The following is an 18,119-nucleotide window of genomic DNA, read 5'->3' as shown; positions in this document are numbered from 1 at the left end:
GTTTGGACTTCATTGCTTTTGCTGAAAGACACTGGGAAGTGTGAGAAGGTGTTTGAGCCTCTAACGAAGATGGCACAAAGATAGTCCTGAGTTAAAATGCTGACTTGGGAACTCAGGAGGCCTGTTTTGATTACAAGCTGACCTTGGACAAGTCAGTTTCCCAAATGTAAAATTGGGATAATTCTTCCATCTTTCGGGGTCCCATGAGCATAAATTCCTAAGTCTGAGGTAGTTTTATTGCAGTGATTGGGGGGGGGGGGGAGAGAATCTGTTGGCTCCTAGATAACATTCAAAAATAACACCTGCATGAAAGAAAAGCTGAAACTTGAATTATTTTAAACTCTCTTCCCTCTCACTTAGATTTCCCTTCCTTGGTACCCAGTATCATAATCACAAGTTGCTGTGCCCCAGAGCCTCTTCCAGAGCAGACAAGACGTGCATTTCTCATAAAACTAAGCAGCAAGCATTTTTTAAAAACAGAAACTGCCTGGACAGTAGAGTGCTCACTGACACTGCTAAACAGCAAGTTGTTCCTTTTGGCCAATACAGGCCAGGTCAGACTGCACTACACACCACACTGATGAAGATTAGTTTCATGTGAGTGGTGAACAGTTTAACTCAGAAGTGTGATAACATTTAGCACTTGTGCCCTTTTCCATTTGTCAAGTAGTTACTGTTCTGAGTTTAATGGAGCAGATGACAAGGCTCTAGAATAGTTAATATTTGTCCCAAGTATTATTGACGCTGCTGTAAGAGCAGAGTTGCAGGAGTCACATTCAGTTGATTATTTCAAGTTTAAGCTAAGGCCACTGTTTCCATATTACTTCTCTCAGGAAAAACATTTTCTGAAGCAGAGATTTACAATGTAGAGGTCATTTTCTAGCAGAGCATCTCCTTTCCAAGTCGGGAATGAAGTTAAGAGAAACAAAATACCCCTTCATTTTTACTTTTCCATCTTACTTTATTTCACGTTTTTCTATAAAACTCCTCCATAATTCCACAAATTTAACAAAAAGTTTAAAATTCAGGACAGAAACAATCCTGTAACTTATTACAAACATTATTCTTCTCTCTTTTAATCTTGGGGGCCAGATGAATTTCTTATAGTTGAGTGAAGAACTCATTTCCCAGCACCACCTTTCATATCCTCAAATGACAAGGTATTTAATACCTTGGGTTTCAGGGAGAATACAATTAAAAAATCTAGAAGCTGAAGTACTTACACACTTTTGGGAGTGCAAACTCATCTCTTTAGTTCTTGATGGCTATTTCATGCCTCATGAAAGCAATACCCATCTGATTTTAATTTATCTTTAAAAGTAAGAACCATTACAAGGTGCACAATGGTTGTGTCTAGTTTTGACACTTCAGAATGTCAACTAGCAAGTGCCAGGCACCTGAAATGATCAAGGAAGCTTCTTTTGAGTATATCAACTGTGCTATAGTGCATGTAAAGCCATCAGTGGCCATTGGACAACATTACATTTGAAATTTACTGAACCAATAATGACACAGGTCTCTGCATGCAGAGAATATGATGGGGCAAGCTCCATAAAGGGAAGTTTAAATGTTTTACCATCAAAATAAGTTAAAGATCTCTGACAAGAACTGGTCCTAGATTGTTGCATCATAGCTCCTTACGAGTTCTGATGCTCCCACCATGGAGAGCAGTATAAGAACTTGTGGCTAAATCATTGCACTTCCATATATTCAGGCTGACTACATCAAAGCCTGTTTTACACTACTATTGTGTCCAATGTTCTTCCTACCTGGCATTCTGTGATCTGGTCACAACCTTTTGTCCATTTCTACAGTAAATGCCAGTAATGAAAGCCTCAAGGCTTAATACAGATCAGACCAAGACAACTGGACAGTGTTCTTGACCCCTATTCTGCCCTTTTATACAAAGACCAAGGGCAAAAGAAAAGCTGTGCCCTGATCTCACATCCACATTACTCAAATCAATTACTCTGAAAGCCTTCAGGTTAATCATTACTTGTACATGCCCTTAATACCAAGCTGAAGGACATTTAGAGTAAACTTGAGTTTTGTCCATTTTCCTTGGAAAAATCATTATGGCTAAAACAGTCAGACAATTGCATTATTTTAAACAATGCAAGTTACTATGCATCGTCGTACAGATTTGTAGTGGTAATATCAGTATCAAAATCTCCTTTCTATTTTACAATTATCCACCCATGCTCTCAAGAGTGACACAAGAACAAACACTTTATCCACAAAGACTTGTACATGGCATGTTCAGAATACCAGTCAGCCTACTAGAGAACCTACAAGTGAAACTTTTCTTAAATGTAACTAAAAGGGGACACAAAGGTTGGGAGGTCCATGATTTAAGCAATTTTTCCTTGTTTGCAGAGTCATTCCTCATGTGGTCCCCAATCCTACCACCACCACCCCCAAAAAAACTAATGATTTGGTAAAATACCAGCAAAGTACTTGGGAGAAACAAACCAGCAGGCGCACACAACGGAGAACACTATTGTTGGGGGAACATTTCCATTTCAGGTTTCCCAGATTATTATAAACAGTCTAAAAAATTCATATGTAAAATACCTTTTATAAAAAAAAAGATTCCCCATGAAATAGTAATACTTGTTAAATTTCACAAGTGAAGTAAAAATCCGGGACAAGACGGTGCAGTGGCCACAGGGGGGAGCCCTAGGCACCACCACATGGCACAGCTATGTTCAGGGACAACCTCAAGACTCTTGCTCCTTGGCCCAGCTGGGGAGCATCATGATAAAGGTTCTGTTTTTAATATGATGGGGAAGTGTTTGTGTGCCTCTCTCTAGTCCTTTGTGCTACAGATCTGGAAACTACTTAGTCCCAAGACCAATACAGTAAGTATGGGTGCTAGGGGTGAAGTTGATTTAGAAATGGGATTTGGGAGCAGGGAAGGAAGTTGATCTCGGGAGAAGAGAGGAGGTGAAAGTCTTAGGGACTTTCCACACAAACAGCTCAGTTAACACTGTTGCTGTTACATGGAGGGGAAGGCCTCACTCATCCCTTGGCTAGAGTCTCTGGAGCAAGGCTATTTGGAGGCTCTGAATACCTGGAGCCATTCTCCATACACCCAAAAACTTCTGGAGTGGGCTTGGACATGTTGCAACATGACAGAATTCACTCCCTCCATCAAAAATAGTCTCAACAAGCACTGACTGTTCTTATAGTTTAAATGTACTCAGTAAGCCCTGAACAGCACAAGGGATCTGCAGAACATTAAAAAGCTAAGTCTGGTGCGACTTCCTTCACTTAGCCATATCCAGTTGCAGAGCTTGAGATAGTACTGTAGTCTCATCCTTTCCTGGTAATCCTCTTAACCTTGCCATAGCACATTCTTGTACACAGTTTCTATCCAGGCTTGGAAATGTCCATCAGGAAAACAAAAACAGATCAGATCACTGTCAGCATGACAGGGGATAGACCTGGCATGAGCTTGACGTTTCTATGAAGACGTGTGACAGATGGTACAAACAGACAAAATTAACAGGAATCGGGTCAACATGACCCAACTCAAACAAGCTTATCATTATATTGCCACTTTAATCTATTAGTTGCAACATTTCCATGATAAAGAAAGGGAACATCCAAAACAAGGGACTACAATTTCATATTGAAAAGTGGGACAGCACATGGGAGAAGCTTTAGAATGATCTTTTATACCTCATCCAGCTCCCACATGGAACTTTTAAAGAGGTTTGTTTGTTTGTGCAGGGTTATTCTGAACTGTTGCTTTCCCCACAACTTTCGGCCAGCAGCCCATTTACATCTGGCAAAAGCTTAGAACCTGATTGGAAAAGTGAAAATTATTTCTTTAAAAATAGTGACTTTAGGAAAGAAGAGTTTAATCTATTTCTGAAGACATGACAGGTATTTCCCCCACCTCCATTTGGAAGTTGAACTAGGGTTAGTGTTTGCCATTACCTGCCATCTTTTGAACAGGTGAGAGAAAAACCTGACTTCACTTGTTCCAAGATCTTTTCGTTTTCTAGAGGTGTCCCAGGATTAAAATACTCCCTTATTTTGGTTTTCCCAGAGTATAGCCACTACTATAGGGGCCACTATAGGAAAAATTCATCCTTGAGAACATAGAACAAGAACCAATGACATATTTTGGCAAAGTTATTCAAACACTGAAGAATGAAAGTGAGACAGGTGAGTCCCTTCCAGAGCACAAAACGCTTTGAAGATCGCTGTTCAGCTTTCATACACTAAAAATTGTTCACAAGAGGCCTTTTAACAAACAAACAAGTCAAATCTTATTATTAACCACCCCCCTCCCCTGCCATTACCATTAAAAAAAACATAACAGAAAAAACACACCTTTAAAATCTTAAGACCCAACTAGGCCCTTCTTATACATACAGTACATACATATATATAATATATATATATATATATATATATAAAATATACAGCTTACAGTTTTGTAGTCCTATTACAGTTAAAGCAGACTGAAAGGAGTGAGACTTTGTTTAGGGGCTTGGATCAACAAGAAGTCTCAAAACCCCAGTGGGAGACAGCAGATTCTGGAAGCCTCTTCAAAGAGCACAAACTCTGTCTCTCTGAGAAGCTGAAACACAGAATAAGGCCCTGCACTCTGCATATGAAACAATGCCTTCCAGGGATCAGGGACCAGATTACATACAATAAGCTGTTGTACCAAACCGCTCTAGAACTTGCAAATGATCAAAAGCAACAACTATCCACTTCCTCTGCAACAGACCAACAGGACCCCTTGGGAAGCAGTCTCTGTTGCAAGTCACATGGCTAGCTTTGTAAAAGCCAATCTTGCTTACACAGCGCGAACAATTCTTCCCCCAGCTGGGAGAAATCTGACTCAGTTGAGTCTCTCTGCGGGCAAGTCGGTCCCTGGATCCAGCGAAGAAAGCATTGTCCAAATTCCTTCAGCTCTCAGAGATACCTGAAAATGTATTCTGAAAGACACAATTTCTTGAAGTAAAACCAAACCAAGGTCACACTCTTGTGTAGCTGGGAGCAGCACATCTTTTGCTCTGCTCAGTACCTGTGCCCGAGTGTACGTACGAAGCGAGGGAGGACAGACTCAGCACTACGGGTGCTTGTTTGGAAAAAGTGCAGCAGGCGGTGGGTGCATTCACAGAGCATGGCTGTTCTCTAAGGCAGTGCTTCGGGTGAATTGAGAGAGTAAAAAGGCCTAGTTCCAAGGGTTTATTTCCTGGTACCAAGAGATGGGATTTCTGGTTTCAAAAGCAGCCCGCTTCCAAGGCTAAGCGTCATGTTGCCACTGCTTCCAAATAACTCTGCAGCTTACGGACGGTCGTTTCATCCAAGGAGAAAAGGTCAAAGTCAAAGGTTGTGTTGGTAACGTTGAAATGCCCAGTTTCCTCAATAAGATTTACAATCTGAAGAGAAAGGAGCAAGGATGTTTGTGAGGAGCTCAGATACAGCCATACCTAGTGCACTGGAAGGGGAGGGTCGGTTTGGCCCAATTAAACCCCCTCCCTTACCCTCACAAGAGGGCTTTAAAAGCTATCTCCTGGCAGAGATGGGTGCCCAGCCACAAAAAGGCACTGGCAGACCATTTCCCCTTAAATCTGAGGCATTTTAATTATCGGGACGCTCCAAGGAGCCCAAGTTGGGTATGGCTTGAACAAAATACAGGTAGGAAGGGTCCTGTGCACTATATTTCAACCCTTTTTCAATATGAGCACTCAACGCGTATCTGGCTTCTTTCTACACTTTTTTGCTTTAATAAAGAGGGATCACTCACTTGTGGTGAACCATCCATTGCAATGGAAAATTACAGGTGCCACTTGTTAGGATATAGATATTCAGGCCTGTTTGTAAAGGCCTATACGCTAAGAATTTAGGTGTATTCTTATCACTTGGCTAGTTAGAGATATAAAAGAAAGAATCAAAATCACTGTCTGCCAGTGTAAGGTCCTTCTCCTACTGTGACAGTCTGCGGCCCTGTGCTTAGGCTAAGGTCTTTGGCTAAGCAACAGAGGCAGCCATATGCTGGGAAGCAACTGGTCACATCCTCACATTCCAAACTAGTCACATTGAAATAAGGTGCTATTGGGCTGTGAGGAATACAATCCTGTCCTGATAGTGCCTATCGCCTCCAGAGAAAGGGAAGTACCTAGAAGATGTAAAAGGAAACTTAGTTTGATAGCATCCTGTCTGGCAAGAACTCACTTATCAATAGCTGGGATGTGAAATCCTCATTTCTTTGTTGTTCTATCACTGTAGTCCCCATTTCCCTATTGTTTGTCTGTATAATCTCTGTCTGGTTCCGTGATTGCTTCTGTCTGCTGTATAATTAATTTTGCTGGGTGTGAACTAATTAAGGTGGTGGGATATAATTGGTTACATAATCATGTTACAATATGTTAGTATTGGTTAGTTAAATTTCAGGAAAATGATTGGTTATGGTATAGCTAAGCAGAACTCAAGTTTTACTGTATAGTCTGCAGTCAGTCAGGAAGTGGGTGGGGGATGTGGGAACAGGGAATGGGGGTGGGGAAATTGGAATCATGTTTTGCTAAAGGGGGAAATGGGAACAGGGAATGGGGGTGGGGAAACTGGAATCACATTTGGCTAAGGGCAGGAATGGGAACAGGGACACAGGTGTAAGGCTCTGTGGTGTCAGAGCTGGGAAGGGGGACACTAAGGAAGGAAACTGGAATCATGCTTGCTGGAAGTTCACCCCAATAAACATTGAATTGTTTGCACCTTTGGACTTTGGGTATTGTTGCTCTCTGTTGATGCGAGAAGGACCAGGGAAGTAAGTGGGTGAAGGAATAAGCCCCCTAACACCACTTAAAACACAAAGGGTCTGACTTACACCAGCGATGTGAGAAGATTACCTATGCTACAAGGATATAGGGTGTAATTTAACACAAAACCGACAGACTCTCTACCTGCTGTAGTACATTGCGCTCCCGCAGCGCCATTAGCCGTCTGTGAAGCTCCACCAATTCATCAGTGTAGGCCTGTGAAAGAGAGGGTAAAAAGGAATAAAACAACACATCTGGCATGTTTCCAGTACTGCCAGGGAAGCAAAGCAGTTACTTCCCCAATGAAGATTTTGGGCAGCTGCTTGAGGGCCTTCTGTCACTTTTTTGTTCCCATTCCCCCCCCCGCAAAAAAACCTTCCAGTCCCTCCTCTGTAGTCTAATTCATCAACTCTCATCTGCTTGGAAATTAAACTGACTGAAATCCAGCTGCGTTGGGTCCAGTCAGGTATGTTTCATAGTGCACCACAAGGTGTCTCCCTCCAAACAAATGGCTTGTGAGAAGTGATCTGAACCTTTGAACTTAGAGCACCCCCAATTTCAGGCTGAATGTCTCTTGGTGAACTTCCATGTTAGTGCCCTATGAGCAGTCTGTGCTAAATGCTCACCTGTGCCTCCAAATACAATACCAAGTAGGTGGTCACCTATGATGGGATTCTAGTAATACACTGACACTAGTATGTGTTCATATGAAGCTTCCAACCAAACTGAGGAAGAAACTTTTTGAAATCATTGTTCCCCAGGAAGTTTCACTGATACTACATCCAAGAAACGGGGACATTTACACCCTCACCCACTTCAATTTAAGAATTAGACCAGACTTTCAGGGAAGCCAGCCAAGAGGGCAAATCTCTGTTAGCACACTCTAGTGCAGTGGTTCTCAACCTGCAGCTGAGTCAGCGCACAGCTGTGGCCCATGTGACATCTTTAGGGCCAGAACTAGGGTAGGGCGGGAGGGGCACCCGCAGAGCCAGCGGTGGGGGGGGGGGGGGGGGGTGCGTGCAAAAATGGGACGGCACAGGATCAGGCCCAGCAGCATCAGCAGGAGGCCAGGGTGCTTCGTGTCCCACCTCCAAGCCTCAGGATTGCGGGTCCAGTGGCCCTAGCTGGAGCAGGCTCCCCAGCATTAGGACTGCAGAGGCAGGCGGGCAGAGCTATGTGCTGCCAAGATAGGAGACCAGCAGGTGTGGCGTGGCATGCAGGGGGCTGGGGTCGCAGGGCAAGGGTATAGCAGACTAGGGCCGCAGAGCGAGGGTATAGTTGGTATATGGGGTACAGACTCTAGGTGGGGGAACTGGTGGCTGGGGGCAGTCCCTGGATAGGGGGCTAGATACTGGGACATAGTCCCTGGATGGGGAGATTGATTGCTGGGGGGGCAGTCCCTGGGCGGTGGATTGAATGCAGAAGGGGACAGTCCTTGGGGGCGGGGGGCATTCTGCCTAGGACAGGGCACTGTCTCTGCAGGGCAGGCATGTATGCTAGCCCAGTGTTTTTTTGGGGGGGGAGGGGAGGGCAGTCCCAGGCTGGTTGGGTGATGGGTGGGACCTTCCCTGGCTGGGGGGCCATCTGGGAAGGGGTTGGTGGCAGTCCCTGGGTAAGGGGGGCTGGGTGCATGGGGACAGTCCTGCCTTGGCGGGGGGGGGCACACCACACCAGGCAGTGCTCCCCGTCTTTGCAGGCAGGCTCCGCAGCCACGCTATCAGCAACAGTGCAGAAGTGAGGGTGGCAATATACCATGCCAGGCCACCCGTACAGTAAATTAATTAATTTTAACAGTTAATGTTTTGTCTTATTTTACTAATTTAAAATGCTCTTGGTAGACATTTGCCTTTATTGAAATGAAAGGCATTGAATCGTATTGCTGTCAGACGACAAATACTCGACCTTTCTTTTTTTTGGTAGATACACAGGTAATACGTGGATTGTGTGGATGCGGCCCACACAACGCACAGAGAGCTGCAGATGCGGCCCACAATGGTAAATAGGTTGAGAACCACTGGTCTAGTGCTTTCAATCAGAGGACAGATTCTTTACCTGTAAAGCTGTCCCAGAGTTATTCATGCATGTACCAGCAAAACTGAGCTCATTTAAGCAATCCTACCAAGGCAAAGAAATCAGTCATGAGATACACCTTAGCACAGCACCCTGAAGTTTCACCTGGGGACAAGCATCTCACCCAGAACACTACGCTGACCACTGAAAGTGTGTATTCTGACCCTTCTGCTAGCAAGATCACAAACACACATTGTCTTCAATATTTAAACACTGCCTTTCTTCTGGATGAATAATATTCAAGCAGAAAAGAAACCGGCTTGCAGTCCAATAGGTAATCCTCATATTGTGATTTTTAGTAGTATGATGTGTGGCTCAGAAATGAAAGTATTAAATGTACATTTGAAGGATTTCTACATAGGAAGAGTTCTCCTACTGAGACCTTTCCGAACAGTGAAGAAATCAGCCATGTTTAGCATTTCAGTAAGTTAAATACTGTGTGTGGTTCAAAAAACTTGATTAAGTTGCCCCAGAGGGGAGAAAGAAGGGGCATCCACCGAGATAAATAAAGCTCTCAATTAGGTGTGCAAGGCTCTGAGCAATCAGAGCATGAAACAATAATCAAACTGCCATTCTAACATTCTGGCAAAGATCAAACAGCTGTAAACTGCCTTGTCACCTGTGGCCACAATGCTCCTCAAAGAGAAGACAAAGACCAAAGTAAGAGAGAACTAATCTAAGAGGCAACACCTGGAAAGGATGTGGGGTTCATTTCTTAAACACTTATAACATTTCTATCACCTCATTTTGAGTCAGTACTTCTAGCATCAGTATTTCAGGGTTCAAGCCTTTAATGGCCAAAATTGTTTCAATGTGGGGGGCAAGTACTCCTTCTGAGCTCTTGTTTTCATGGAGAAATGTCCTCCTGTATCCCACAATACTATGCTATGCCTACCCTAAGCAAAAGTACCTTGTCGTATGTTCCCTTCTTCAGGATCTTTTCTGGCTTGTTGCAAGGTTCTGGACTCTTTCTTCCAGAGGCCTGAGAGGAAAACAAATAGTGGGTTGTGACCAAAAATAACTGAGGCAGAGCAGAACTGTAATGGTTTGGCTGCCAATGGAAGGAAATCCTCTGGCTGACATGGGCAGTGAAGTAGATGAGCTGTGGAGAGAGCTGCCTTCGGCAGTCCACAGCACCAAGGACAGAACCATGATGTAGGGATTGAAGGCAGAGAGGGGAAAAGTTTCTCCGTCACTAAATATTGATAAAAGGCTTGAAACACTTGCTGGCTTGATTGACTTGGGCAAAGGGAATGATCACAACCTCAGCAGCTCTGCAACGCAGAGCGACAGCTCTTATTTTTCACAGTGCTGGATAAAGAAGTGAACGAAAAAGTTACGCTTACAATTAAAAAGTCCTTTACGAATGGCACTCCTGGCACCTGCAAGCAGAGGCAAACTGATTCACACTGCTAACCAGCTATGGAGAAGCCTGCCAGGAAAAGATGGCAGTCATGGCCTAGTAGGTCAGTAGGCCATTCCCTAGGAGTAGCACTGAATTGTTCCCTACAGGGTATGTCTAGCATTTTGCCCATTTTTCACTGGCTTGTGATTGGGCTTCCATCCTTGACAATCCACAGTTCAAAAGATCTCACTTAGAAAACTGTTTCTGATGTTTAGGATGCACTTTCCACTTATTAGTTTAACAACATTATTTCTAATGGACCTCCCAAAATATTCTTTTCCATCTTGGTGTTTCTGCCCTGCAGCTAATTGTAAGCACTCTTTAGTCATCATCTAATCTCTGTTTAAGAACATAAGAACAGCCGTACTGGGTCAGACCAAAGGTCCATCTAGCCCAGTATCCTGTCTTCCGACATTGGCCAATGCTAGGTGCCCCAGAAGGAATGAACAGAACTGGTAATCATCAAGTAATGCATCCCCCATCGCTCAATCCCAGCTTCTGGCAAACAGAGGCTAGGGACACCATCCCTGCCCGTCCTGGCTAATAGCCATTGTTGGACCCATCCTCCATGAATTTATCTAGTACTTTTTTGAACCCTCTTATAGTCTTGGCCTTCACAACATCCTCTGGCAAAGAGTTCCACAGGTTGAGTGTACATTGTGTGAAGAAATACTTCCGTTTGTTTTAAACCTGCTGCCTATTAATTTCATTTGGTGACCCCTACTCCTTGTTTTATGAGGAGTAAATAACACTTCCTTATTTATCAGAGGGGTAGCCGTGTTAGTCTGTATCCACAAAAACAACAAATAAATGTGTTAGTCTTTAAGGTGCCACCGGACTTCCTTGTTTACTTTCTCCACATTAGTCATGATTTGCTAGACCTCTATAATATCCCTCCTTCGTCATCTCTTCCAAGCTGAAAAGTCCCAGTCTTATTACTCTCTCCTCATATGGAAGCTGTTCCATACTCCTATCATTTCTGTTGCCCTTTTCTGTACCTTTTCCAATTCCAATGTATCTTTTTTGAGATAGGGCAACCACATCTGCACACAATATTCAAGATGTGGGCATACCATGGATTTATATAGAGGCAATATGATTTTTTCTGTCTTATTATCTATCTTTCCTAATGATTCCCAACATTCTGTTTGCTTTTTTGACTGCCGCTGCACATTGAGTGGATGTTTTCAGAGAACTCTCCAAAAGGACTCCAAGATCTTTTTCGAGTGGTAATAGTTAATTTAGACCCCATCATTTTATATGTATAGTTGGGATTAGGTTTTCCAATGTGCATTACTTTGCATTTATCAATATTGAATTTCATCTGCCATTTTGTTGCCTAGGCACCCAGTTTTGAGAGATCCTTTTGTAGCTCTTCGCAGTCTGCCTGGAACTTAACTATCTTGAGTAGTTTTGTATCATCTGCAAATTTTGCCACCTCACTGTTTACCCCTTTTTCCAGATCATTTATAAATATGTTAAATAGGACTGGGCCCAGTTCAGACCCCTGGGGGACACCACTGTTAACCTCTCTCCATTCTGAAAACTGACCATTTATTCCTACCCTTTGTTTCCTGAGGGGAACATTAAACAATTGTTTAATGAGGGGACGGAGAGATTTACTTATAATATATAAATTAATCTGTTGTTCTTTTCTGAATTCCATCCAATTTGTTGCCCTTTTGCTGGCAAGATGCTAAGACCTGCATGCAATATGCTATGGTCTTATCATTGCTGCAATGAGACAAGTTGCAACCCAAAATTCTGACATCTCTGGCTGGCAACTCACATTAACGGTTGTACCTAATTTGCTCTCCATCACCACACAGTTCTCTTGGCATCACTGAGTTCTAAAGAGCCATATTTCACTGTGTTAAAGAGATACTGTACAACAAATCATTTCTGACTCAAAAAATCAATTACAATTAACTTCAGATTACTGTAATTGAAAGATACTAGAGTAAAAGTTATTCCTATTTTTCAATTTGCTTACTTTGTATGTAGTCAGTTTGCCTTGGGGAGAACACAAAATTAAGAAGTCAGAAAATGTGAATGTCAAACCAGGGAAATTTGCAGGGAGTCTCACAAGTAGGTAGGTATAGCACCTGGAATTTTGAACTCTGGAATTTTGAACTCTGAAATTGACTAGATGTCAAGTTGATCGTGTCCTCTCCCCACCCGCAATTAACATGAGCTCTTCAAGGGCCTAGTCCTGCAGTTCCTTCTACAGGCAAAGCTTCCAGGGTGTTCAGTCTTGCCTGTTTAGGAGATGCAGATCCAAGCCAAAGCCAATAAAGGAGCATTGTGTCGACACCCATGTTGCAAGTACCTTATTATTAGTTGGGGGAAGTTTCTGACTGGGAGGGGGTTCTCGACTTGCCAGGCAGGAGTCCGCACTGTTGTCACTGTCACTGTCGCTAAGACTCAATCTGAGAAGCAAGTAGCATAGAATTACCATCACCAGTTAGTAGGAAACTGCTATTTAGTTATAAGAGAAATACATGGATCAAAAATCATCTTTTTGTAGTTGAGGTTGCAGTTCTGTTTTGGTCAACCTGCGGTTCCAATACAGCACATTTCAATCCAATTCAGAATGAAGAATATATTCCAAATGATGACATGCTACTGCAATTGTTCCCATACAGAAGCTCAATGTTTTGCAATGCTGTAGGTACTGTACACAAGTAGCACTAAACATTTACAATGAATGAGGAAAACCACAAAATTTCCACTGAAGGCTCATCCTCAGTGTATAAACATGCAAAAGCACCACAACTTCAACCGTATTTAAATATAGGTTGACCATCAATGACAGACCCTGAAAAAGCTCCACACTCCTTTTCAGTCACTATGATATAAACAGAAGCTAATCAAAGTAGTATATTTTTGTGGTGGATAGAGGGCCCATTGAAAACCTACAGGTGCTGCCTGGGCTAAATCAAGGGTTCTCCAACTGGGGGTTGGGACCCTTCAGGGGGTTGCAAGGTTATTACACAGGGAGTTGTGAGCTGTCAGCCTGCACCCCAAACCCCGCTTTGCCTCCAGCATTTATAATGGCATTAAATATATAAAAAAGTGTTTTTAATTTGGGGGGGGGGGCGGCGGAGGTCGCACTCAGAGCTTGCTATGTGAAAAGGGGCACCAGTACAAAAGTTTGAGAACCACTGGGCTAAATGCATGAGATTCCAGATCTTGGCTACAGCAGCATACCCTCAGGGGAGATGGACAAAATCCAACTATTTCCATTGACTAAAGCAGGAAACTACTTTTGGCCAAGTCCTGCAGGAGCACAGTCTAATCAGCAGCAGGAATGAGAATTACTTCTGGGCTGAGTACTGGTAACCTGAGGTAAGGAGATTACACAGCCAGCCAGCCTCGCCATTTCTCTATTCTATCCAGATCAAACTCATTCAGTGGAAAGAGACAAATTTTATATTCAATTACGGTTCCTGAGTCATGGTTTGAGTGTTGATTACTGCTTCCAGTCCACAGCAGAGCTCCCACCATGGTCACAGGCTAGAATATGGTGTTAAATAACCAAGTTTCAGAGAAGATTTTCAAAGCCACCTAAGGAAGTTAGGAGTACAAATCCCATTGAAAGTCAATGGGGCTTGTGCTTCTAAAGCCTTTATGCTCTTCCTTCATTAGTGACAGTTTATCATCTGGTATATTTAGGGTGTAAGTCCCACTCAGGCCACAGACTGTCTCTTTTCTGTGTTTCTACAACATCCAGCACATGGAACCCCAATCCTGGTTGCGTGTTACCATAAATAAATATTTACTGCTGCTACTACTAATAGTAGTTCATTACCTTAAGTCACATCCAGCACCACTCCATGGAAAACTACGTTTCCTTTGGGGATCTTTACTATTTCTACTCCATCTCTTCTTTTCTCTGTACCCCCCCCCCTTTATCCCTTCTACATTTTCTTCTCTGCAGCATCTACAAGTTCCCAATGCCACCCGCAATGCCCACAGGCTTCACTCTACCTCTACTGCATCCCCTCCACTAAAACGATCAGCAATTAAATAGTCCATGCTGACCTTTAAAATATCATTAGGCTTTGGAACCTGAAGAACTCCTCTGTGTGGCTCGAAAGCTTGTCTTTCACCCACAGAAGTTGGTCCAATCAAAGATATAACCTCATCAACCTTGTTTCTCTAATATCTTGGGACCAACATAGCTACACCACTACCACAAATATTAGGCCTTAGTATCAACACTCCAGCGAGATTAAAGTGGAAGGAGAGAGAGGGGAGTTTATTTTGTTGTTTGTACAGTGCCTAGCACTGCAGGGCCACCGTTCATAAATGGAGCTCCTATGTGCTACTGCAATGCAAATAAGAACGTCACAGGCTGCCTGAGGCCTCAGTAGGACAACACTGCACTGGTGGAAGGTTTAAAGGTTTAACTATGAGGACTAGCAGCTTTCACTGAAAAAGCCTAGATTTTGCAGAAGTCTTCAGTCTACCTCTATTCCTCATTGTCTTATCGAACATGGTCTTTATTTCCAAGCACTTTGACCTGCTCCCCTTCATCTCTCTCTTCTAATTCTTCCAACTCAACTTCTGTCCTCTGTATTCCAGAGGAACAGTTCTCACAAGACTCTAATGACTTCTTCCTTTTCAAGTCTAAGGGGTTTTCTACCATACCAATTCCCCTTAGTCACTTTGCTGACCTTAAGTCTAGCAGCCACATACTACTACTCAAGGCCCTCTTCTTTAAACCTCCATGAATTTGTTCCTTTCAAAAAACCATTCCTCATCCCAGCATTCATGTCAATGCCCTTGTTTCCTTTCTCTTACAAAGTTATGGTCATAGACGTTACAAAGACAAATAAACATAAGCAAAATGAAGCGATGGCTAGGCATCTTTCATTCCCTTATCACCTGGAATCCCGGCTGACCGGGTTAGCTTTGACTGCTGCCTCTTCCTCAGAAGAGGAGTCATCATCGTCTGATTCCTCTGACTGTAGATCCTCTACCATGGAGCGCAGTGGGCCTGAGATTAGAGGTAAGGGAGGAAAAGGGAGAAAAGCAGTTTAACGCAGATGCAATATGTCTTCAGCATGATTGCTACAGAATCGTATTTGACTGCTACAAACTAAACTTGGCTTTGTTTATCCCTAAGGTAACCCAGAAGAGTCATGATTTATTAGACAAGCATCACAGATGTTTAAGTTCTATCCAAGGATATGTCAGCTTGTGTTTCTCAAGACTGAAGTAGTGTTGGAAATTCAGTTTTCTAACATAGTTCACTGGGAAAAGAACATTAACTTTTAAAAACCCTTTTTATACTTTAAAGGGTTTTTCTACTCCCCCTGCTCGTGTCAAAATAAAAACAGCCACTTTTCAGTGCATGTGCCAGGCAAGTTTTAAGTGTCACCCAAGAAGTGGCATTTGCAGCACCACAGTGCTTGTTAAGACTGCCGAAAGTAGCGGTGGATGCTCCATCTCTTCGAGTAATTAAAGCTGGACAGAACAAAGCACTGGAAATGTAATAATGGGAACATGCCTGCATTGGCAAGGGGATGAACTTGATATAATTAATAGGTCTTTTCCATCTCTAATTTCTATTAATTGGGACAAACTGAGTTTGTGGGAGAAAGTCATAAGCCTGGTGATGCCATGAGATTTTAGTCAGCACTGAACAAATTCACAAACTAAAACCTCTTAAACTGAACAGATCACAAAAATCTTAAAAGATTAAATAAAAGCAGAAGCCAACACATTGTGCAGGAAAAATCCAGTTCCAGAGATATTCAGTGCCCACAGATTAACTACCAAAGTAACAAATATTTGTTTATGGCAAATACATAAGGTACTACTTTTTCCCTTGCATAGAATCACATAGTAAATTCAACATGCATCAATTCCATTCAGCAAAACCAAGCTATGTCCTTGGCCTTAGATAGTTTTGATGAAGCAGGTTTAAATTCTGCCTGTTGAATGGTGATGTAAAAAGGATAACATAAGAACGTCCATGCTGGGTCGAACCAATGGTCCATCTAGCCCTGTAAATTTGTTAGTCTCTAAGGTGCCACAAGTACTCCTTGTCTTCCAACAGTGGCCAATGCCAGACACTTCAAAGGGAATGACAGAACAGGGCAATCATCAAGTGATTCATCCCATCATCTAGTCCCAGCATCTGGCAATCAAAAGCTTAGGGACACCCAGAGTATGGGGCTCCATCCCTGACCATCTTGGCTAATAGCCATTGACGGAGTTATCCTCCATGAATTTATCAAACTTATTTAAACTAATTCTCTTTTGAATTCAGATATACTTTTGTCCTTCACAACATTCTTGGCAACAAGTTCCACAGGTTGACTGTGCGTTGTGTGAAGAAGTATTTCCTTCTGTTTTAAACCTGCTGCCTATTAATTTCATTGGGTGACCTCTGGTTCGTGTGTTACGTGAAAGGATAAATAATACTTCCCTATTCACTTTCTCCACATCATTCATGATTTTATAAACCTCTATCATATCCCCCCTTAGGCTCTATTATATCCCCCTGGGGAATTCCTGGACTGTAACATATGGTAAAAAACACTTTATACAAATCAAGCGAGAAGGTTTTTGAAGAATATCACTTCTTGCAACACACCTTGACTGTGGTTCTGAGATGGTTCAAAATCCGAGTCAGAACTGGAGTCTGAGCTGGAACTGGAGTTGGAAGGACTGGAGTGGACAGACTTCACCCCCCATAGAAGGTAAAAAAAAGAAAAAAGAAAAAAAAAGAAAAGAAAAAAAAATCTTAACCTTTCAATCCACAGAAAAGAATGACCAAAATGCAACATGGTCTAGCAGTGCTCAAGAACGTCACATTATCATTCCATTCTACATCATTTTATCTACAGCACTGCTCACTAATTTTTTTAAAAACATATAAAATGTAATTTCAATTAATTAATATTAGTGAAAGGTTCTGGACTAGCTAGGGTGACCAGATGTCCCAATATTAGGGGCTTTGTTTTATATAGGCAACTATATACCCCACGCCCCTTAAAAAAAAAAAAAAAAAGTGTCCTGATTTTTCACACTTGCTCTCTGATCACCCTATTCTGGGCTGCTAGTTTTTGGGATTGTGTAGTCCCAAGACAGCTGAAAGAGCAGCAGCACAAGCTTCCAATACACACCACCCTCGCTACTGAGTCTCAGATCATCTCAAAAAGCATGAAATAGTATGACAACTTGTATGACAACCTGGAAGTGAAAGTGGATACAAAGTCTATTTTCACTGTGAAAGACGAAATGCAAAATGTAAACAACCAGCATAAATCATGAAAAATAAATTAAATGTTTAAGATTACTTTAATCCTCATAGCCTAAAATGCTCTTTAAACTAAGAATATTTCTATTTAGAACTATATATGTTAAACTGACAGTACATCTTTAAACTAAGCATTCCTAGCAGTGACTGCTTTACAAGACAACTGTGATTTGGCTCCAGTTTAGATTTTTATAGAAATTGTAACAAAAGCCAAGATCAATAAAAATGCTTCCATCTTTAAAAAAAATACCAATGAAAACCATTAAATATTCCCTTGCATTGTTTGCAATGCCAACACTGAGAACCTGAAAATGAAAGTGACCAAACAGGTGAAATTAACTTCAGGGACACCCCTCCAAGCAGAAATGCAAGAAACAAACAGTATAAAATTGTGACAAGTAAATAGGAGTTTTAATAGGTGCTATTAGTAACATATGGAAATTAAGTATTAAAATCTTTTTACAGTATTTCATGTAGCATCAGGTATTTGCAGAGCACCCACATTCTGTAGTACCAGAGACCACAAGGTGGCAGTCAAGGCTAAATCAAGTATTCTGGTCCAAAACAGCAGAAAGTAAAAAGATAATTT

General features: G+C 42.2%; 1 protein-coding gene across 5 annotated transcripts in view; it reads right to left on the bottom strand.

Annotated features, from left to right (window-relative positions):
• Nucleotides 1–940: 940 nt before the first annotated feature.
• The window catches only part of MLLT1 (MLLT1 super elongation complex subunit), a 61,690-nt gene continuing 44,511 nt past the window's right edge, over nucleotides 941–18,119 (bottom strand). For 2 of the 5 annotated variants that reach the window (XM_075123091.1, XM_075123093.1), the window contains exons 7-13: nucleotides 16,865–16,962; nucleotides 15,148–15,259; nucleotides 12,587–12,686; nucleotides 9,763–9,834; nucleotides 8,835–8,897; nucleotides 6,927–6,998; nucleotides 941–5,405 (exon numbers count right to left, since the gene is read on the bottom strand). In XM_075123091.1, coding sequence (XP_074979192.1) covers nucleotides 5,277–5,405; nucleotides 6,927–6,998; nucleotides 8,835–8,897; nucleotides 9,763–9,834; nucleotides 12,587–12,686; nucleotides 15,148–15,259; nucleotides 16,865–16,962 — 646 coding nt within the window. In that variant the 3' untranslated portion in view covers nucleotides 941–5,276. The remainder of the gene's footprint in view (nucleotides 5,406–6,926; nucleotides 6,999–8,834; nucleotides 8,898–9,762; nucleotides 9,835–12,586; nucleotides 12,687–15,147; nucleotides 15,260–16,864; nucleotides 16,963–18,119) is intronic. The other 3 variants (XM_048831191.2, XM_048831192.2, XM_075123092.1) reach the window with 3 other exon arrangements.

This window comes from Caretta caretta, chromosome 25 (genome assembly GCF_965140235.1).
Source record: "Caretta caretta isolate rCarCar2 chromosome 25, rCarCar1.hap1, whole genome shotgun sequence".
Classification (NCBI taxonomy): domain Eukaryota; kingdom Metazoa; phylum Chordata; order Testudines; family Cheloniidae; genus Caretta; species Caretta caretta.
This window is presented reverse-complemented; position numbering and strand designations above follow the sequence as displayed.